We start from the raw sequence: 23,604 nt of genomic DNA, 5'->3' as shown, positions 1-23,604 counted from the left end.
TCTAGTATCCCATGCTAGAATTCAGTCTCTAGGGATTTGGAGTTCTCATGAACCAGGCTCCCCTTCCCTAAAAATATTTGCAGAGGGATCATGTATAGTTGCTCCATTGCAGTCACCCCTAGAAAGCGTATCTCAGCAAAACTCCCACAGATGAGCCCCAATCTTAGTCCTCACTTAACTGTGGAACACTCAACAGATTAGAAATAAGTGCGTGGCCGGGAAACATGGATGGGCACATCACTGCCAATTTTTTAGACTTCTGTGTCCTGTGCTAATGTAGGAAAGTGAATGAAGAATAGAAAATTGCTCTCATTTCTGGCCACTTCATATGTAAATTTGTCTTCTGGTTGTCTTTCATGAGGAGCTGAAGAAATACAAAGCCAAGAACAAACCCACCAGAACGCAGAAAAGTCAGACGCTTCGCTTTCTGCTGGGCGGAAGGCCAGCCACGATGGGCCCAGGAAAAAGGGGTAAGACCCAGCCTCTTCAAGGGAATCTTTGACCTTTGTTCCAGTCACTTGTGAAATAGATGCCTTAGTTTCTCAAGTCTAATGTCACCTAAGTGACCCAGAGAAGGTCACAGACTCATCCGAGGTAACCTTCTCCTATCATTCTCCTCAGGAAATGCAGTTTTAATTACTTTCAGTTTTAGATAAAGGTCCCTTCTGACCTGAACCTGTAAGAGTTTTTCCTTCACTTGACATATCTGGTCCTTTACTTCTGGGTAGAAGGTTTCATGCTAGGGCCAGTCTTGTCTTTAAGGAGGTGACAGCTGCCTTTGTTGTAGGGTCAACATACCTCCCCCGCACCCAACCTGAGTGCTGACGCAAACTGAAACCTCCAAATCAGAGATTTATGAATAGGGCTTAAAACATTGTCTCCCCTCTTTGAAATGCGGGCCTCCTTAAGGAAGAAATCATTTGCCCACCTCACTGACTTCATTCAGAAAGCAAATATGTGTCAAGTGTTGAGAATAGGAATGGGAGGCACACAGGGACACAAGATTCAGGGAGGCGCTGGGAAACTCGGAGTGAGAAGGTTCCATCAGGGAGAGTCAAGTGGCCCCCAAAATGCAGGTCATAAGGACCCAAAAAGCAAACTGTTGCCTTACAGCCCTGCCTGTTGTAGTCTCCATTTCTCAGGCAACTGGTGGCCAGTTTTGTGGCCGAGGGAGTGAGAATCCTAATCTACACCAAGTGGCTTTATGGTTCTTTCTGGGTAGTGTGGCTTCGTTCTCAGCAGGAGCCAATGTGAGGGGCTGCCAGTGCCTGAGCCTTCATCTGTCGCTACAGAAAGTCCATTTTGTTCTGTTCTGTTTTGTTTTTTAAAGAATCTGGAACTGTGAGTAGACATGAAACCTAAATGTCATTTGACTCAGAGACTCATGACTAACCATGTCTTTGTTAATTAGCAGAGATGAACGGGAAAGATAGCCTAGAGGGACCATACATCCTATGTGTTGAGTCTTCCTACCACGTTAAACCCATTTGTCACTCCTCGAGGCTCCCATGGTGCCTTGTACCCACGCGTCACTCGTCACTCGTTACTTGGTGCGCTCTGACACAAAGCCCCTCCCTGCACAAGAATGTAAAGTAAATGAACTGGTCTCGCTCAATACCACCCCCGTTTAATCGTAAGCTCCTTTAGTGCTGGCCCAGTGTCTTTTTTGCTTTTGTGCTACAGTATCCAGCATGGTGCCTGGCCCATCGAAAAGAATCAGTGGTCTGATTGAATCAAACTCAGAGCCCACAAGTGCTTCTAGGAGCTGTAGTGCACAGACCCCAGGCCAGGCATCACTGTGTGGGTTACAGAATGGTGGGCTTGGAGCTAGGAGACAACAGTGAGCCCTGCTAGAACTCAAAACTGGCATGGGATGCTTCTGTCTTCAAGGAATATAACACCTAGTCGGGAAGAAAAGGTTCAAAGGTCCACACCTGAAAAGTTAATTTGTACAGAAGGATTTTAGAAAAACATAAGATGACAATATGAGCTGCCTGAAAGCCTTTCTAAAACAACAAGACAAGGAATTAACTACAAGAGATAGAATATGGAAATAAATAATTTAAATTTTAAATTTTAAATTTATTTATTTATTTTTTGGCTGCATCGGGTCTGGGTCTTAGTTGCGGCATGCGGGCTCTTCCGGGCGTCTCTCTGGTGGTGGCACATGGGCTCCAGCGTGCGTGGGCTCTGTAGTTGCGGCACACGAGCTCTCTAGTTGTGGCTCACATGTTCAGTAGTTGCAGCATGCTGGCTTAGTTGCCCCACAGCATGTGGGATCTTAGTTCCCTAACTAGGGATTGAACCCACGTCCCCTGCATTGGAAGGCAGATTCTTAACCACTGGACTACCAGGGAAGTCCCAATAATTAATTAAATATTAAATAAGTGGCTTAGATCATTGATGTCGGGAGGGCACAGGGGCCATTGGGAAAGACATGAAATTCTAAGTGGGACTTGATGAGGACTTTGAAAGATGGATGGGGCCAGGATAACAAAAGAGGAGGAACAGTGATTCCAGGTGGAGGAGACACCATAAGCAGCACTGCAGAGGTAAGGACATGCACAAGGTGGTTCTCAGAGCAGCATAAGTTGACGTTATATTAACTGCTATTCTCACCAAAAATGTAATTTTCCAGTTAGATGAAAGCTTCTGACACTTTGACGAGACATTCTTCTAGTGGTCTTTGAAACAGAAACAACTCGGCAGATTCTATTAAGATTGTCCCAGTACCTCTGGAATACTTTTTCCCCCTGAGAAAACTGGAGCCTGTAAAGTAAACGAACTGGTCTCTCCAGATACCATCACAAAAAGAATATAGCTTTGGTTTTTTAATCCAAGTGCATTTGGTTTTTTAATCCAAGTGCATTTGGAAAGATCCATGTTTGAGGCCTTTGGTAGCCTGGATTGTGACTTGAATCTTGGTTTCTGAAAAGCTCTTTTTAAGTTCCTAGTAATTTAGTGCAATGGGCATGCGATCAGATTTCATCTGGTATGAGCCATTCCATTGTTCAAACTTATTACCCCAGGGACATGGGTGCCGTCACTTATTCCACAAGAATTGTCTGGGTTCTAGTACGTGCCAGGCATCTCTCTAAACTCAGGGGACCTAGCAGGGAACAAGAAGAACAGAGTTGCTGCTCTCAGGGAGCTGCGGTCTAATAAGTTGCTACCTCAGTTGGTCTCAGAGGATCACCCTAGCTCTCCTCCCTGAGCAAGGTGAGTTCAAGCTCCCTTTTCTCAGTATCCTATAAACAGGCTCTGCCCAGGCGTTGCTTCTCCATTCTCAGGTGACAGTGGCGAGTCCCCAAAGTCAATGGTCTTCTTAGGAGGGACAGAGGCCTGGCTTACCAGCAACTGGTACAGCCTTGGGAGCCTACCAGAACCTTTGACACTATACTGCAGAAGCCCTGGGGACTGTCCAGAATTTCTCAGCCCCAAGTCTGCTTGAAAGAAGAATTATTTACTGTTGAAAGTACAAGAAATGGTATTTTTGAAATGATATGTTTAAATGCTTTCTTGTCTTGCTTTTAAATATATATATACATATATGTATAATTTCAGATTTCTTCTTAGCAAGTTCAGATCAGCAACCAGAGGAGAAATTGTAACTTCAAAAACTGAAAGTGGGCGGAGCTACAGCTTGGACTTAGACAGCCAAAATTTTCGGAGTTTAAAGTCAGCCCCTGGTTCAGACAGGTAAGACACATACAGATTGGCCAATGGGATAGCCTGAGGATAAGGTTGATGAATTTCCATCCAAACAGTGCTTCTGGACACCTGTAAAGTATTCCCTCTCAGAGATCTAACGCATAATGTGAAAAGCCAGGAGGATATATTTTAGTTGAAATGGAAAGCACTTACACTTCTGGAATTACAGCTATTGAAATCATCTGTGTTACCTGCACGGCTGAGACTTGATGTTTTGAGACTCAGGGCTGCAGTTCAGATGGAGAGATCCAGGAAAATAAATTATTTTCATTGATTTCTTGATATTTTTCTGTTTAAGCTTCTGAAAAAGAAACCTCTAAGTGTCATACATTCCTTGCAGCTTTTTTTTTCAAATAAATTTATTTATTTTTTTATTTATGGCTGTGTTGGGTCTTCGATGCTGCACGCGGGCTTTCTCTAGTTGTGGCAAGCAGGGGCTACCCTTCGTTGCGGTGCGCGGGCTTCTCATTGCAGTGGCTTCTCTTGTTATGGAGGACAGGCTCTAGGCACGTGGGCTTCAGTAGTTGTGGCTCGCGGGCTGAGTAGTTGTGGCTCGCGGGCTGTAGAGCGCAGGCTCATTAGTTGTGGCACACGGGCTTAGTTGCTCTGCAGCATGTGGGATCTTCCTAGACCAGGGCTCGAACCCCTGTCCTCTGCATTGGCAGGTGGATTCTTAACCACTGCGCCACCAGGGAAGTCCCCTGCAGCTTTTAAAAAATTAAAAATAATTTCATTTGAATTGCCTCAGAGAATTTCCATAAATTCCACTTCTTTCTAGTTCCACCACCTCTAACTTGTTGTCAGTGGGCCAGCTCCTCAAATCTCCTATGCATAGAGCTATCACCTTGTCAAGAAAAGTAAAGAGAGAAAGGATAGCCAAGAGCGTAGTCATTTCATATCAGGCTTGATGTTCTTTATCCTGTTGGGGCATAAAGTCAAGGCTTATTTTCACGACCGGTGTATTATCAAAGGCAACGATGAGAAAAAGATCTACCCTCATGTTTCATTAAGAGCACAGTTACTCTTATACTGATACCTTTTTCCCTATAGCAGCGGTCCCCAGCCTTTTTGGCGCCAGGGGCTGGTTTTGTGGAAGACAATTTTTCCCCGGGGGTTCCGACAGTAACGCAAGCGATGGGGAACGGCAGATGCAGCTTCAATCGCTTGCCGGCTGCTCACCCCCTGCTGTGTGGCCCGGTTCCTAACAGGCTGCGGACCGCTACTGGACCCCTGCCCTGTAGCATTCCTCTAAACCAGTGTCACTTTATGTAAAACTGCACAGAAAAAAATAAGCATAAAATAAATCACTTCTCATCCACTATCAAAAGATTATCACTGTATTCACTCTTTTCCAAATTTTTAAGAATGTAGATTTATTTCCTTTATGATAAAAAAAATACTTTAAACCCTGGTTGCGTTTGTCCTTGAAGTCATTTCCTTTGACTTCCCTTGGGGTAGCCCCCTGTCGTGTCCCACGAAAACTTTATATAAAGAAAAAAGCTCATTTTGGGTTTTGATTGCTGAATTCCTGACTCTCAGACAGTGATCAAGATTATTTAGGGATGATAAGCATCTCGCTTAGTGTTGCTATTTTTTTTTTTTTTTGGCGGTACGCGGGCCTCTCACTGTTGTGGCCCCTCCCGTTGCGGAGCACAGGCTCCGGACGCGCAGGCTCAGCGGCCATGGCTCACGGGCCCAGCCGCTCCGCGGCATGTGGGATCTTCCCGGACCGGGGCACGAACCCGTGTCCCCTGCATCGGCAGGCAGACTCTCAACCACTGCGCCACCAGGGAGGCCCAGTGTTGCTATTTTTGTTCAGCCTCGTGGGGACTCAGTGGAGGAGCCCTCTTGGTTCATATTTCAGGCTGGCATTTAAAAGGGAAAATATATATACATAACGAGGAAAGATGGAGTCCCCCGTTAAAAACACTTAAAGTCTCCTGGCCCAACAAACATTAAACTATTGCATTTTAAATTAATTTGTCTTACAGTTACTCAACAAGAGTAAGGGGCATGCTCTCCAGTATCCCATTGCTTACGCCGTTCTTTCAGAATCTACCTGCCTAGGTTTATTCCTTGTGTCTTAACTACTGCTGGGTATAAATACAGTTGACTCTGGAATAACACAGGGGTTAGGGGGCCGACCACCCCCCAACACACACACTTTGCCCAGTCAAAAATCCGAGTATAACTTGACAGTCAGCCCTCTCTATCCACGGTTCCTCTGTATCCAAGGCTTCACCCAACTGTGTATCGTGTAGTACTACAGTATTTACTGTGGGAGGAAAGTCCGTGTATAAACGGACCCATGCAGTTAAAGCTATAAAGCCATATGGACTTGTTTCACCAAAGACTGGTGCATTGACCCAGGGGTTTTCTTGTTGTAAACTGCAAGGTCGTCCCTAAGTAGATTTTATATTTTAAATTGTGAATACCCGAGATGGTTTATAGATAGAATATAGCAGTCAGGGTGCTTTGGCTGAAGCATGCCAAGAACAACGTTTTCGCATGAAGGAAGAGAGTGAGGATGTTTGGGAGATCAGTAGAACAACATGTCCTTTTCCTAGAACGTGTATTTATCACAGTGATGACTCATTAATGGACTGCCATAGCAAGATGAATTACCTTATCCCCAAATTATTCCTTAGAAAAGTTGGGGCAGGAGGTGGCCCATCTTCTCTTCACTCCCGTCACGTAAAGATGTTAGCTTCTTTTTGTTTGCTTGGAGCTGCAATAATTCTGCAAAGCCAAGTGGTAAAGCTGGCAGACTCTTTTCTCCTTAGGTTCTGCAAGCAGAATTGCAGCCTCCCTATAAATCCTTTTTAATATGGAACAGTACGTTCCCCAAAAGAGAACTGCAAGATTCTGGTCTCTTTGGTCTATTACCTGACCCAGCTTAGCAATTAATTCCCCTTTCTCTTCCTCAGTGCACGTTTCTTCATAGTTCGTTGCTCTTTTCCTGAAGCAGTTGGGCTTGGGCATCCTTTTTTAAAACTCATAACGTATCAGAGTAGAAATGATGTTTTAGTAGATGCCTGGTTAGAGTTTATTTCTTTTCAGTAGTTTCAAAGCAGGGAAATGTGTGAATGGCTTAGTCAAGCCTCAGCAGCCTCTCAGAGGAACATGGCAAATGGCTCTTCACTGGTTGCTAGGGACTTGACACATGAGGCAGATGAGATTTTTTAAAAAGAATGTAAATGTGAACTATAATTAATAAACAGAATGCTCTTCAGGGCAGTGATTCCTAATTCCTTTCACGCTGTGATGACTTGTCGATATGGTGTGATTTGTGAGATATCTATCTTAAATCTTACTCTCCTAGAAACGAACCCTCAGGCTGTTAGACCTGCGCGGTCTCCTAGGAGTTTCGACTCGCCCAGGAAACAACAAGAGTCGGAAGTCGATGCAAAACGCAAGAGGTTTATTGAAGGCCGGTGCACCGGGGTTCCTTGGTCCTCACGCAGGAGGTCGAAGAAGGAACCCTTTTGGGCGCGAATATGTCAGTTTTATAGGTTCCCACTTCCCCGTATGTAAATTATAGATTTGGTTGTGTTCTCCTGCTGATTGGTCCCGGCTTAGGCTCGGACCAGAGAGGGAACTTGTCCCCAGCTGCCTGATTGGTCTTTGACAGACACCTTTTTTACATTTTGTTATCTCCCTCCTTCTCGGAAGGGGGCCGGACATCCTGGAAATTCACCCATTGTCTAAGAAGCCCCTATTGTCTGGAGAGTTCTTAATCATTAGCTGGAACAATGTCCCTCGAGTCCCACAAGGCAAGGATTCCTAAGTGAGGAATTTGTTAATTGAAATGATTCCAGGAGGAACCAGTAAGGGAATAAGAAAGACAGAATAAAGAAACGGAGGAAGATAAGCAATGTGCTATCTCAGGTGAGGTCTGAGTTTGAGAACACAGCCTGATCCTGCAAGGGATTCTGGAACATAAAGGTTTTTCCATTTTGAGCAACTGAACCATTGCACTTCTGTCCCAATCAGTCATTGTCTGTAGGTTCCCTTAGACAGGGTTTCCATATTTAGCAAATAATGTCACAGGATGCCCAGGTAAGTTTTAGTTCCAGATAAAGAACTTTTTAAAAAGCATGTTTCATGAAATCTTATTTTCATATACTACGTAAATAGTAGTATATTTTTATACTAAAAACTTCTTGATTGTTTATCTGAAATTCAGATTTAACTGAGGGTCAGGCGAGGCATACCTTAAGGCATGTCTTGGCCTCCAGTGCTAAAGGCAAATCTCTGAAGGTCATAGGTGCAAGCCATTAGCAGAAAAGCACCCAGAAGCTAGGGATGCGTGTGTGGAGCCTGGTACAATGGATCTGAGGGGATCTGGGTGCGACATCAGTAGTGTCCCCTAAAAGACAGAAAGGAAAAGTGGAACTTGGAAGTGAACATTTATTCTGTTCAGTAACAAATGGATAAAGGATGCTGCTGTGCTTCTCAGCAGCATTTCTATCATGACATTGGGGGATACGGCAAGCATTTAACCATGGGAACCTGTACCTTCTGATAACCAACCAATTTCTCATATCCCCCCCAGCACCCCCTGCCCAAGCACATTCCAGTTTTCTCCACTTGTTCTTTTTTTTTTTTACATCTTCATTGGAGTATAATTGCTTTACAGTGGTGTGCTACTTTCTGCTGTATAACAAAGTGAATCAGCTATACATATACACACATCCTCATATCTTCTCTCTCTTGCGTCTCCCTCCCATCCTCCCTGTCCCACCCCTCTAGGTGGTCACAAAGCACCAAGCTGATCTCCCTGTGCTATGCGGCTGCTTCCCACTAGCTATCTGTTTTACGTTTGGTAGTGTATATATGTCCATGCCACTCTCTCACTTTGTCACAGCTTACCCTTCCCTCTCCCCATATCCTCAAGTCCATTCTCTAGTAGGTCTGTGTCTTTATTCCTGTCTTACCCCTAGGTCCTTCATGACATTTTTTTTCTTAAATTCCATATATATGTGTTAGCATACGGTATTTGCCTTTCTCTTTCTGACTTACTTCACTCTGTATGACACACTCTAGATCCATCCACCTCAGTACAAATAACTCAATTTCGTTTCTTTTTATGGCTGAGTAATATTCCATTGTATATATGTGCCACATCTTCTTTATCCATTCATCCGATGATGGACACTTAGGTTGTTTCCATCTCCTGGATATTGTAAATAGAGCTGCAGTGAACATTTTGGTACATGACTCTTTTTGAATTATGGTTTTCTCAGGGTATATGCCCAGTAGTGGTATTGCTGGGTCGTATGGTAGTTCTATTTGTAGTTTTTTAAGGAACCTCCATACTGTTCTCCATAGTGGCTGTACCAACTCACATTCCCACCAGCAGTGCAAGAGTGTTCCCTTTTCTCCACACCCTCTCCAGCATTTATTGTTTCTAGATTTTTTGATGATGGCCATTCTGACCAGTGTGAGATGATATCTCATTGTAGTTTTGATTTGCATTTCTCTAATGATTAATGATGTTGAGCATTCTTTCATGTGTTTGTTGGCAATCTGGATATCTTCTTTGGAGAAATGTCTATTTAGGTCTTCTGCCCATTTTTGGATTGGGTTGTTTGTTTTTTTGTTATTGAGCTGCATGAGCTGCTTGTAAATTTTGGAGATTAATCCTTTGTCAGTTGCTTCATTTGCAAATATTTGCTCCCATTCTGAGTGTTGTCTTTGCTGTGCAAAAAGCTTTGAAGTTTCATTAGGTCCCATTTGTTTATTTTTGTTTCTCTTTCCATTTCTCTAGGAGGTGGGTCAAAAAGGATCTTGCTGTGATTTATGTCATAGAGTGTTTTGCCTCTGTTTTCCTCTAAGACACATTTATGCCAAATCAAAACAGAATTCAAAATATTAATGACTGAAATCCTCCTTTACTCAAGGTACCATCATACACTTACTCAGCCATCTCATTCATAGATTCATTTCCAAAAATCTACTGGGTATGTTTAATAATTATTTACCAAAAGTTACATATATTTAAGCAATTTGGTTATTACTAGGTATCTTTATTATTAATGATTGTAGCTATAACTCAATCTAAAGGATTTAAAAAAATACTGACAACCTTATAGTCACAGAAAATTGTTTTAAAAATTGAATTTAAAACCATATGGGTGCATTTGTCATATAGAAGTATGACAGAATGATTAATAAAAGACTTTATAGCATAAATATGTATTACATTAGGATACAGCTCTTTGGGGAAGTGGACTGGAAATATGATTTAAAGAAGAAAGAGGACTGATAGGAAACTTCTAATTATTAATGATGACCTTGTTCTGCGTTTTTTTTTTTGTTTGTTTTTTTTTTTCGGTACGCGGGCCTCTCACTGTCACGGCCTCTCCCATTGCGGAGCACAGGCTCTGGATGCGCAGGCTTAGCGGCCATGGCTCACGGGCCCAGCCGCTCCGCAGCATGTGGGATCTTCCCGGACCGGGACACGAACCCGTGTCCCCTGCATCGGCAGGCGGACTCTCAACCACTGCGCCACCAGGGAAGCCCCAGCCATTCTTTAGAAACTAGACATGGGAACAGAATTTTGTTGTGATTGTAAACGACCAAAATATTATCAGACTGAGAGTTCTACCTGTTCTTAATTTTCTTTTCCCTCATACCCAGAGTCCTTCCCTCATGATGACTGTCTGCTCCATTTTAGAGAGTCTTTTTAAAGGAAGCAGATTCATTGAGGAAACCGTAAACATTTAAAAACCATCAAACAAATCAGCTTTTGTTTTAGTAAATCAAACGATAAAGCCTCTTTACATACTTAACACTAAGATTCATCGAACAAGATTTCACTGAGCACCTACCACATTGTATTATATTTGTCCTTTCTCCAAAAAGGAAAAGGAAGGAAAACACGTGTAATTCAGCCACAGAAAGCTAGTGGCTTCAGAGGAAACTGCAGCTAGAGAAACTGCTTAATGAATTTCCACTTCCTCCATTTTTATCTGCTTCTCTAATTCAGAGTTCAAGAGCTCTTAGGATGGTTCATTTGTGCCTAAGTATAACACACACACACACACACACACCCAGTACCAGAAATTCATTCCTTTGGGGTGTGTTGACCTCTCCAAAGAGTTTGGTTTTTAAATGGAGACACACACAGGGGCCGACAAACTTTTCTGTAAAGGTACAGATAGTTAATATTTTTTGGCTTTGTGAGCCAGATGGTCTCTGTCTCAACTACTCACTGTGCTGTTGTAGTGTCGACTGAAAAAAAGTGCACAACCTGAGAGTTGTGAGTTAAGTTTTACTGGGGGCAAAATGAGGTCTGTCGTCTTGGAGACGGCATTTCAGAGAGTTCTGAGGAAGTGCTGCAGAGAGACAGGCGGAAGGTCAGGGCACTATGTGACTTTAGGGAAGGGGGACGTGCAGTGAAGCACACATGTTGGCAGAGGCTGGCTGCTAGTCACGAGGAGCAGACGTCACCATGAAGGATTCTAGTGCTTTCCTAGATACAAAGAGATGCAAGAATTGGGCTCATCAAATCTTCTCCTGAAAATATCTAACTCTCTGAAGAGCTGTTCTGCCAGTTTTGCCCAGAGCACGGAGGGCCTCATTCCTGATCTCCACCTTGAATTCCTTTCAGGGGGTGTTGGAGATCAGTGGCTGCAGTGGTTAGTGACGTCATCCTTGTAGAGGCAGATGGCAAGCGCCAATTTGTAGTTGGCAGGCGCATGAAAGCAGCTGAACACAAAACAAAAAGTGACCGTGCATGCCTGCATTACAATAAAAGTTTATTTATGGGCACTGAAACGTGAGCTTCACATAATTTGCACATCACAAAATATTCTTCTTTTGAGTTTTGGGTTTGTTTTTTTTCCCCAACCACTTGAAAATGTAAAACCGCTCTTAGCTCGTGGGCTCTCCAAGAACAGGTGGTGGGCCAGTTCGATACAGGGGCCATAGTTTGCTGACCCCTGATGCCATACATCCACTCACTGACACAGAAAGCGTCCTTCCCTTCCTCACAATCTAAGCTGTGAGGACAGCTCCGCTCTCTTGATGCGAGCACCGTGCTGAATAAAGAAAGTCGTGCTGTGAGAGGAAACGACAAGGCGGTTGGAGAGACGCCTGAGATCAATGAATTTAAAGTCATCCACAGTTTAGGCCAGTGTTTGTCAGCTTTGGCTGGTGGTAGGGGACGCGGGAGCCGCGGAAAAACACGTGGATGCCTAGATCCCGTGCCCAGAGGCTCTGATGTGGTTAGTCTTGGGTGTGGCCTGGGCATCGGGATGTTTCAAACCTCCCCGGATGTTTGCGATGTGCAACCAAGGGTGAGGGCCACCCAGCTCACGTACGACGGTGTTGACAAAGACATTGCATTTGGGGATCACCAAAAACTGGAAGGTCGAGCCACGTACAGCTTTTTTCCCTTTTGTTTCTCCTTTTAACACCTCTTTCCCATTTAACAGGCTCACGTCACTTTCTAAGTACAACCTCCCTTGCCTGTCCCTTCCATACTTATTTCAGATCTGAAATAACCAAAAGAAGTTAGGACAGCGCGTAAACTGCAGAACGAATGTCATGCCACCTCTGTGTCATGTTACGCCCTAGCCTCATTGTCCCAGCGAGTGTCGTATCTCTCAGGTTAATGCTGCCTTCAGCTGGTCGTTAGGGGAGCGTTCATTTACCCAGGTAGGCACAGGCTCAACCTTGTCAGCCTGCTCTGGGAAGGTTGAATCCTGGGAAATTCTTTCCGGGCTCCAACTCCTGGGAGACTTCTCTGTAAACCAGAAAGGCGACTCGTTAAATTAGAGTCTCTGTCCCCTAAACTTGGATTCTTTATCTAGAAATGGATATATCTAGGAAGCCATTTTCCAGGTTTTGGGCCAGCATGAAATTAGAGATAACAAAACAGAAGGCTTTTAAAAAGCATCTCATAAGCTAAAGTAAATGACACTCTTTTTTACCCTAGGGAATGTGTTTTTCAAGTAACTCAGAATTTCCAAGCTCCCCAGACAGTGTCATATTCCCCATACTTCGGGCCCTATTAGAACGAGATAAATGTATCTTTTTCTTGTCGGTTTCCCCCTAAGCCGAGTTCAGCTTCAAGGTTTGGTAGCACTGATTGCTAATACTTCTAATTTAAATATCAGTAACAAGATATCGGGATCAGAAATAGCTCTTTCTTAATTGAACTTTAAATTTCTCTAATTTAGGCTTGAGGAAGCTTTTATCCTCTTTCTATTTAAGAGGTGAAGATTCATGTATTTTATGTCAGATTTTACATAATGTCTAAAAGAGTTGGCACCCAAATATTTACGATATTCCGCCTCATTAGACTAAGTCTTTTCTAGTTTAATCAACTGAAACGTTCAACTGAGAGGAAAATATTTTTAAGAAGCTTACAGTGAATGTCAGGGATAAATGTGAAAGTATATGCCATTTTTGAGATAATGCTTCTGGCAACAGTAATTTCCAGTAGCTGGCTTATGATCCCAAGACTTTTTTCCTTATTACAGGATAGCCTCTTGAATGTCATCACCACAATTAATCAACTTCCACCAGAGCTTCCACATAAGTAGGACTTTGGGTCCTAGCAAGGCTAATCCGTGATGGGGACTTTTCCAAAACTACCTGGGTCTGAGAGGACCTTCAGCACAGACACAAGCAGAAATACCCACGTAAATCCCCTTGGATCATAACGTCTGGGCTCGTTTCTGCAAGATTCAGTCCTAGCCTTTATTTTTTAAGGAGATTTTACCTAAAACAGGAGGGAGAGACATTTTTGTGGTAGTATTGTTATAAGAGTAGAGAACCTATGAACACAGGGCAGGATCACTGGGTAGGTCTCTAAGACCCTTCTAAGTTGGACTTCTGAGAATAAGTAGCATCACTTGGGAAAGGTATGAATATATTTAACTGTTGTCAAATGTAGAACTGTAGCACCCGAGATAGGAGGACTCAGGTAAATCACCAAGGAACTGAGAATTTCAAATTGTATCAATGTCCTTAATCACAAAATTTTATTTTCTTGTTGTTAGACTCAAAAGACACAGTCATAGACCCCTCCTGAGCAGAGTCCACAGTACTATAATTTATTCAAAGTACTGCTTCTAGAAAGAAGCAGCAGGCTCTGTTTCTGTGTAGGATCGAAGGACTCCTACCCAGAAAACTTTCCTAGCTCTCTTAATCGAATTGTAAGAAACAAACTCTCAGGTCTCCGATCCTTTCGTTATCTTCTTCTTGATAGCATCCTTCTACATTCTGTCCATGTAGAACCTGCCTGGTTGTGACAGTTTGATCTTGGTGAAATGATGAATAAGCAATGTGAGAAACTAGCATGAGCATGAGTGTAGGCTTTGGATAAGCAGACAGTTCTGTTTTTATCCTGACTTTGTCATATACTAACTCTGTCGTGTATGCACACACACACGCATGCATGTATGGAGTAATTGCTTAACCTCTCCAAGACTCAGTTTCTTTATCTTCAAAATAGGGATGTTAATACCTTTTTTTTTTTTAACATGGATGTTGCGGAATGGGGAGTGTCAACCACCTAGAAAATACTCAGTAAATGCAGCTGCTATTTGCATAATTATCGAGAGTGTTGGTGGCTGCTCGTATCAATTAGGACATATTTGGTTTTGGTGGCTTCTCTGGTGCAGAGCCTTGAAAACACTTACAAGCTGTGGTTGACAGCTCCGCTGGTCATTGCTGATGCTTTCTTCTGCCAGATTTATCTTCTAGTAATGACCCGTGCGCCATCATTCTTTTTAAAAAGTCCCCCTCCTTTATTCCTATAAGTCTCTCCTCTTATGGGCTCAACTGTGAGCACTAATCACTATTGTGCTTTAACAAGAAGAGGTTTATTATTATAGGTGCACTTATAACTTATTAAAATAGTAACTGAAAGAGTGAAATTCATCAGGGCTTATATTTTCCCATTTAGCATATTTTGTACTCACTGAGAACAAAGAATAAAAGAAGAACAAACACTTCTCTTAAACTAATTTGTCAAAACTTATTTACTTACGAAGCTCCATTTAATAAGAAAATTGTGATCACCTCCAGGCAGGAACTGTTTTTTCATTAATCATTATTGAATGGCATTGAATCAGGTTTAGCAAACATGAAAGTGAATCAAACCCATTAACAAAATGTCATTATTTTTATCCTACATTCATTAAATGTGCCATGAGTCAGTCACTAAAAACAACACTGAGAAAATATAATTGCCAATCTTTGATTACATAGGCACCGAGTGCTTCCTGTGCACCAAGATCCTGTGAAGCTGCTAGAGATATCATGATAAATATATCATCAGCTCTGTCCCCAAGGAGGTCACAGTTGAAAGAGGCGCCAACGCCCACGTATCTGTTAAAGACCAAACAAGACATTGTGTAGGCAACTTCTACATAGTTTGGCAAAGACTGTAAATTACCAGAAATTGAGTAGAGCAGGGGTTGACAAGGCCTGTGATAGACAGGGAAGGCATGACTGGGGAGGCTGGACTTCATTTGGCCCTTGAAGGATGGGGAAGATTTGGATAAACAGAGAATGGCAAATAGGGCGTATCAGGTGGGGAGAACGTGAGCAAAAGCCTTAGAAGTGGAAGCATGAGCACGAGCATGGTAAGCTGAAAAAATTGTAGGGAACCTGGGCTGGCTGGGAGTGTGCTGGTGAGCAGTGGGAAGAAAAAAGGGTGGAGAGGTAAGTTCAATTACGAAGACCCTGGAGTCAGACAAATGACGTTGAACCACATGAGCCCCTGAAGGTGTTTGCATGTTTCCATTGTTTTCTTGGAAGCTTTTCCCTGACTGTGTCTTTCGTTGCTGCTCTGCTTCCATTTTAAAGTCAGAATATTCTTTCGCACTTAGGGGAAGCACTGGTTCATCAGGTTCCAATGAGCAGGAAGCTGGTCCCGGAACTCCAAAGAGTATCCGGAGCAGTGGTGTGACCCCAGTCACTCAGAGGTCACCGGCGCCAAGCACACGCAGCGTGACCTCAGTCAGCAGTCGAGTAAGTACACGGATGTGAAGGAACACTCCCCCTTCTGGGACTAAGCCTCACCACCATGGCATGGCTGGGCTTCAGCTCTCTGTACCTGAGACCATGTTGTTTATCTTGTTTAACACAGATGCTTCTTTATCAGGACTGAACCTCCTGCATCCTTAGCTCCCGGCAGGAGGCCTCAAGTGAGAAGGAAAGGGAAAGAGCAGGTTCAAAGGTGGAATTTGATGGGGGTATCGACAGCTATGTGGTTTCAATAAAATATAAATAATGTTCAGCAGTCTCTGATTTTGATCTTCCACGTTGCTTGTCAAGATCTTGACTGTTCTAAAAATTTTCCAAACCAATTAAAATTAGGAAACCTAGACTCTTGAAATATTTTTATCCTTTTTTTTTCTATACATCCATTAAAATAAACACATAATGGAGACTTAAATCGCATAGTGTGTGTGTGTGTGTGTGTATAAGCTGTTCTTTTGAATGAATGAACATCTACTAGATTTTTTGATTAAGCAGGAAACTCCATATATATAGCTGACATCTATATTTAAGAAATCTTTATATACAAACTACAATTCTTTGATTCAGCCAGTATTTAATGAGGGCCTACTATATGCCAAGCCCTGGTCAAGCAAAGACTTGAAGGAAGTGGAAGAATTAGCCGTGCAGGAGTCTGGGGCAAGGTTTTCATCCATGCTGGGACAGCACTGATATTCAGCAAGTACGTTACAGGAAGGTTGTTCCAGTCACTTTATGGCTGACCTCCATCTTGCATAGTCAGTGCCCTTACTTCATCAGTGTGGAAGAGATCTCTAATGCCCCTGGAGGAGCAGCCAGTGCAAAGATCCTGAGGTGAGAGCATACCTGGTGTGTTCAAGGACAAACAAGGAGGCCAGCGTGGCTGTTGTGAGTGAACGAAGGGAGGAGTACTAGGAAATGAGTTCAGAGGGGTAGTAGGGCCAGGTAGGGTCTTGGAGACCACCGTATGCACGTCGGCATTTACTCTGGATAAGACGGGGGCAGTTGAAGGGTTTTCAGCAGACCAGTGAGATCATCTGGCTTCTGTTTATACAGGAACTGGGGGCTTTTCTGAGAAGCAGCTGTAGGGAAATAAGAGTGGAAGCCAGAAGGCCAGTTAAGAAGGAGGCCATCGCATTACTGCAGGCAAGAAACTGAGCTTTGGAACAGGGAGATAGACATGGAGGTTGTGAGCATCCAAATATAGATATTTTTAAGGAAGAGCCAAAAGGCATTCAGACAGATTGAATAATAATTAATAAGTGTCTTTAAATACTTATAGTCTAAATTTGCTGATAAGATAAAAGGCATATTTAAACTTTTATCAATATTTATACTAAGCTTAGCAAGCAGTACGTCCAGAAAAGGGCACGCACAGTTGGTGATTGCACTCACTGCTTTGGCAACCTAACAAGGAATGGTATTCAAAATATTTAGCAACTGGTATGGCATGGGCACTGAGCCATCAGAACAGACCCTGGCGCAAGGTTGGGCAGCATCCTGGGGGCCCTTCCATGCCGTGCAGTATCCTGGATTGCGGGGAGAACTACGGTTGTGGAGGAGGGGAGCACAGGGAAGGGGAGATGGACTGGGAGTAGCTCTGTTTACCAACTGATACAGAAGTATTTAAAAAAATTGAACAGCTGGTACAGCTGTACCCATGGGTAGCAGCAGACTATCAGTCCAGTAACTAGTAAGTTAGTCAAGTTCGTTCTCAAAACAAGGCTTACCTTCCTAAGTACCGTCATCGGCGGGATGGGGGTGGGAGGGAATCACCCTTGTCATGTGCTAGTACCCTCAAAACTAACAGCCTTTACATGAATATTTCTTTATTTTTTTATTTTATTGAAGTATGGTTGATTTACAACGTTGTGTTAATTTCTGCTGGACAGCACAGTGATTTAGTTATACATATATACTTTTTTTTATTCTTTCCCATTATACGTTTTTTTTTAACATCTTTATTGGAGTATAATTGCTTTACAATGTGTGTTAGTTTCTAGTGTATAACAAAGTGAATCAGCTATACATATACATACATCCCCATATCTCCTCCCTCGTGCGTCTCCCTCCCACCCCTCTAGGTGGTCACAAAGCACCGAGCTGATATCCCTGTGCCATGTAGCTGCTTCCCACTAGCCATCTATTTTACATTTGGTAGTGTATATACGCCCGTGCCACTCTCTCACTTTATCCCAGCTTACCCTTCCCCGTCCCCGTGTCCTCAAGTCCATTCTCTACATCTGTGTCTTTATTCCTGTCCTGCCCCTACGTTCTTCAGAATCTTTTTTTTTTTTAGATTCCATATATATGTGTTAGCATACGGTATTTGTTTTTCTCTTTCAGACTTACTTCGCTCTATATGACAAACTCTAGGTCCATCCACCTCACTACAAATAACTCAATTTCGTTTCTTTTTATGGCTGAGTAATATCCCATTGTATATATGTGCCACATCTTCTTTACCCATTCATCTGTCGATGGACACTTAGGTTGCTTCCATGTCCTGGCTGTTGTAAATAGAGCTGCAGTGAACATTGTGGTACATGTCTCTTGTTGAATTACGGTTTTCTCAGGGTATATGCCCAGTAGTGGGATTGCTGGGTCATATGGTAGTTCTATTTTTAGTTTTTTAAGGAACCTCCATACTGTTCTCCATAGCGGCTGTATCAATTTACATTCCCACCAACAGTGCGAGAGGGTTCCCTTTTCTCCACACCCTCTCCAGCATTTATTGTTTCTAGATTTTTTGTTGATGGCCATTCTGACTGGTGTGAAGTGATACCTCGTTGTAGTTTTGATTTGCATTTCTCTAATGATTAGTGATATTGAGCATCGTTTCATGTGTTTGTTGGCAATCTGGATATCTTCTTTGGAGAAATGTCTATTTAGGTCTTCTGCCCATTTTTGGATTGCGTTGTTTGTTTTTTTGATACTGAGCTGCGTGAGCTGCTTGTAAATTTTGGAGATTAATCCTTTGTCAACTGCTTCATTTGCAAATATTTTCTCCCATTCTGAGGGTTGTCTTTTGGTCTTGTTTATGGTTTCCTTTGCTGTGCAAAAGCTTTTAAGTTTCATTAGGTCCCATTTGTTTGTTTTTATTTCCATTTCTCTAGGAGGTGGGTCAAAAAGCATCTTGCTGTGATTTATGTCATAGAGTGTTGTGCCTATGTTTTCCTCTAAGAGTTTGATAGTGTCTGGCCTTACATTTAGGTCTTTAATCCATTTTGAGTTTATTTTTGTGTATGGTGTTAGGAAGTGTTCTAATTTCATTCTTTTACATGTAGCTGTCCAGTTTTCCCAGCACCACTTATTGAAGAGGCTGTCTTTTCTCCATTGTATATTCTTGCCTCCTTCATCAAAAATGAGGTGACCATATGTGCATGGGTTTATCTCTGGGCTTTCTTTCCTGTTCCATTGATCTATATTTCTGTTTTTGTGCCAGTACCATACTGTCTTGATGACTGTAGCTTTGTAGTATAGTCTGAAGTCATGGAGTCTGATTCCTCCAGCTCCGTTTTTCTTTCTCAAGATTGCTTTGGCTGTCTTGAGAAAGAAAAACGGGTATACCATGTTCTTGGATTGGAAGAATCAACATTGTGAAATTGACTCTACTACCCAAAGCAATCTACAGATTCAGTGCAATCCCTATCAAACTACCACTGGCATTTTTCACAGAACTAGAGCAAAACATTTCACAATTTGTATGGAAACACAGAAGACCCCGAATAGCCATTATGCTTTGTTGTAGGATACTGGCTATAGTTCTCTGTGCTGTACAGTAGGACCTTGTTGTTTATCCATTCTATATGTAAGAGCTTACATCTGCTAACCCCAAACTCCTAGTCCATCCCTCCCCCAACCCCCACCCCCTTGGCAACTATAAGTCTGTTCTCTATGTCTGTAAGTCTGTTTCTGTTTCATAGGTAGGTTCATTTGTGTCATATTTTAGATTTCATATATAAGTGATATCTTATGGTATTTATCTTTCTGACTTCACTTAGTATGATAATCTCTAGTTGTATCCATGTTGCTGCAAATACAAGAATACTTTATTAAGCAACACCTAGGTTTCCCTAACAGAAATTCCCTACAACCGTGTGTACATAAATATATATAGGCAGTGTCTATATTGATCTCACTTTTGCATTCCAGCTGATCTAGGTGGTCTTTTCTAAGACAAAAAGAGACACAAAGAGAAATATTTTCTGTTGAATAGACTTAATACAGCACAGTACTTTATGAAACAGGTTTGCTCTTTCATGATGAAGGGAAGACCTATGTAGAATTAGATGACAATCGAGGTCACAGCTTCTCAATTTCTCCCATTTCTCAGCATCTCTTTGTTTCAGTGTTCTTGTCTGCCTTAGTATGTGAGAAGTACATTTTTAAAATGGAAAACTCTTAGAACATGAAAGTCTCTAACCTGTCCTCTGCTGTGATGTAACTTATTAATTTCAGGCTTCACATCCTGAATCTTCAGGGTATGTGTTACATGTTCATCACTGTACAATATTAATTGGCCCGTTAGTGCTCAATGTTAATGATACTGCAGGGTGCCAGTTCGAAAATTTGCTGTCAACGTAATTGCAAGTTGGTCTCGCTTCTTTGGAGAAATCCATGTGTGACCAACTTTTTGAAGAGGTGTTGAAAACGGACCTATCCTTTTGACCTCCATCACAGCCTTTTGATAAACCTTAGTGGTCTGTAGCAATTAGAAAAGTTAGGAGCCAGATTCCTCCTGCTACAGGTAGTATGTGTTGGAGGATACTCAAAGATCAAAACCAGTCTGTATTGAAGCTGCATTGATTTGCATGCTAAGGAAGTGAGAGTTCCATCTTTCCCGAATGAGTTCATTAACATCTCCTCAGTGTCTAAGGCATGGGGAAAAGATAGGGCAACAAGAAGGGAATGCCTTTCTGTAGGACTTTTGAAGGGGGAACGGAAGAGTCTCTCTTAGGTTCGATCATTATCACACCGTGGTATCATTTTCATGGAAACTTAACCTCAGCCCAGTTCTCAGAAGCCCAAAATTAGTTTTTCAAAACTCAAGCAAATTTGGAATGATGCAGTTGTGAAGCCCCTGTGGGCACAGGCAAAGTCGGGACAGAATTTTCCTTTATAATGAAAGTAAGTGTCTGAATTCTGTCACGTGCACAAGCGTGTATTAGCAAGCAGGTTCCAAAAAAAAATAAAATAAATCACCTATTCCTGTAAGCTGGGGAAGTCCCCATTCTTTATCCTTTTATGAACTTTAGTAAGTGCCTTGCATGAAATTTCATTCCCATAATGACGTAAGCGACCATGTTCTGATCATCCAGCTTACTAGATGAGAAAGGTGGCATGGTCTTCTGTTAAGTGAGGGGTGCTGGAAGGAAGGGGTGGTTGAGGAGAGAACGTGTTGACCGTGAGGACAAATGTGGGACCAAACAGAGTTCTAACCCCGAGCACTACTCCGAGGCTATGAAGCTTGCCAGATTCTTATACATAGTTCGTTTAAGTTTGGAGGTACTTGTATTAATACCAACTTTCCTGCTAACCATATGTTAGAACACTCACTCATTTTGTCAATGAATAATTATTTCAAACACCTTTTGTGCTAGTTAGCAAACCTCTTAGTATATATTTTAGAGAGTAATTATTGATAGTAAGTTTTAGTGTTATATGGACTCCAGATATCAGCTTGCTCCTCCTGAAGAGTAATAGACATAGATGCGGTTATACTGGTATATATTTATATGGAAGGATTTGGAAGTCAGTTACAGTCAATCTAACGGGTTTGGGGTTTTTTTTTTTTTTTCATTTCTACTCTGTGAGAAGGAGCACGGTTTTGAAAATTCCATGGATTTGGCTGCCACTGAAAGCACCTCCGAGGATCACACGAAGAGTCATCACCGAAAAGCTTCCGGCGCACCTTCCATAGCAGTGTCCACGGCCTCCCTCTCCTCAGGTGGGTATTTGCCACATGACTACTGTGTTGTAAACAGGAATAAATCGGGTGGAGCTGACTCCCTTGTGTGGCATTAAATGGATGTTTCATGCCTTAGAAAATAATCATTCATGGAGGGAGGCCCACTCCATAAGAACTGCTGAAAAGCCTCTTGCATTCCATGCAAAATCCATGAATCTTGGATTTGGCGGGAGTATACAGTATACAGTCATCACTGCCAGGTGTCCGAGCTATACCAAATGTCAGTAGAGGAGTGCAGGAAATAGAGCTGGGCCATTTGATACGAAAGATAAAGACACATGCCCAGAGTTCAAGACGATGATAGTTCCATTGATATGGGCGTCAGAAGTGCCCTGTATCTTGACAGATTAATCATTATTCCATGGTTTAAATAGAGTTCTTTGCAAGCAACGTTAAGGGATTATTAATAACCCTTTTCATTTGTATGACACCTTCAAAAGTATCATTTCACTTCAGTATCACAACAACCCTGTGAAGCAGAGATTATTTATGTTGCGATTTTGTTACCTACAAATAAGGAAACTCTTTAGAGAAACATGTCATAATTAGGAAGTTTGTGTCCCACGTGTAGATTTGAAATCATGACAAAATCCTCAACAGAAAGAAATTGCCACTTACTTGATGATATTTACCTAAAGCCCAAGGCTGGATTCTCTGTGCTGAGTTGGAGAGCCTCTCCCAGCCAGGTAGCTCTGAAGGGTTGTCTAAATGTTTATGCTTATTGTTGCATTTTGTTCAGGACTAGAAAATCGGTTCACCCGTTAAATGAAAAATTTTAAAGTAGCCAACCTCATAGAGTGCATTTCTACTACTTCTACTCAATAGCTCCTGTGTTTGGAGTACATACTCTGTGTCAGGTGCTATGCTAAGCAGTTCTGTGTCATTTATCATTTCAAACTTAATTGCTCTCTTGCTGTCTTCAGTCTTTCTCATTTATAAGCCACTATTCTATCTCAGCAGTGCTTTGACATAGAACTGTTTTATGGAAATAAACTGTGTCTTGGTAAGCTATCCACAGCATTACTGAGTTTTGCATTGTTCTTTATATTTTTAAAAGCAAGAAATTCTGCTCATGAAAGAATGTTCTGGTGCCTAAAGAAATAGAACTTCCTCTCAGTTTCCCTACAGCCATTCCCTTTTTGTGTGAAAGGAACTTGCTGTATCATTTCATTGCATTTTATGTCAGATATGGAAACACAGTAGATTCTCTAAATATTTAAATAAAGAATGGTTAATGTTTTATTTTTTTGGTAAGCTTAAGGGCCCATCCTGTGAGAGTTTTCCAAAGTGTATGAGCAAAGCAGAAACCTTAAACAGCTTAAAACATTAGTATTTTATAGTAGAGCATTTGCCCTCCTATGCTCAAAGGAGAAATGAACACATCAGTGTTGGTAAGTCAGTCCAAGGAAATTTCAAAATACTGTTCAAAAATGGAAGTATGAAAAAAAAATGGAAGTATGTTAGCATAAACAGCACGGAGTTACTGACTCTGTTGCTTTCATGACACTGTCTATGCCCTATGCCGAGAAAGAATTGGAATAACGATGAAACATTCACAATGAAAAGCGAACCCTTCTAACAAAACAAGATGATTCACATCTTTCCTTTTCTTTCCTCCAGACCAGAGTCGATCTGAGTTAGATTTGAATGGGTCATTTACAGAAGACTTAGAGGATACTGTAAGCATAAGAAGCAAGTCTGTCCCTGGGACTTCAGACAAAGACTTGGTAAGTTGGGTGCGGGAGAGTCTAATGATCATGAAGAAAGGGCGCAATCTTGTTCCAAACCTGTCCACTTTGAGGTGAGGATGAGTTGAGAGTGAAGTGAGGATATACAATAATTTCTTCCTATTAGTCTTCACAACTAACATACAAAAACAGCCAAAGAATAATTTAGAAAAGGTAACAGGTGGGTGGGGTGGT

The 23,604-nt window shown here is 42.1% G+C and overlaps 1 protein-coding gene across 1 annotated transcript in view; it reads left to right on the top strand.

The window, feature by feature from the left end:
* SYTL5 (synaptotagmin like 5) overlaps positions 1-23,604 on the top strand; it is a 224,196-nt gene that overhangs the window by 155,403 nt on the left and 45,189 nt on the right. The window contains exons 5-9 of the mRNA XM_060292910.1: positions 362-470; positions 3,565-3,699; positions 15,561-15,702; positions 21,529-21,661; positions 23,303-23,409. Coding sequence (XP_060148893.1) covers positions 362-470; positions 3,565-3,699; positions 15,561-15,702; positions 21,529-21,661; positions 23,303-23,409 — 626 coding nt within the window. The remainder of the gene's footprint in view (positions 1-361; positions 471-3,564; positions 3,700-15,560; positions 15,703-21,528; positions 21,662-23,302; positions 23,410-23,604) is intronic.

This window comes from Globicephala melas, chromosome X (assembly GCF_963455315.2).
Source record: "Globicephala melas chromosome X, mGloMel1.2, whole genome shotgun sequence".
NCBI lineage: Eukaryota > Metazoa > Chordata > Mammalia > Artiodactyla > Delphinidae > Globicephala > Globicephala melas.
Note: the sequence above shows the minus strand (reverse complement) of the source record. Positions and strands in the feature narration are given on the sequence as shown.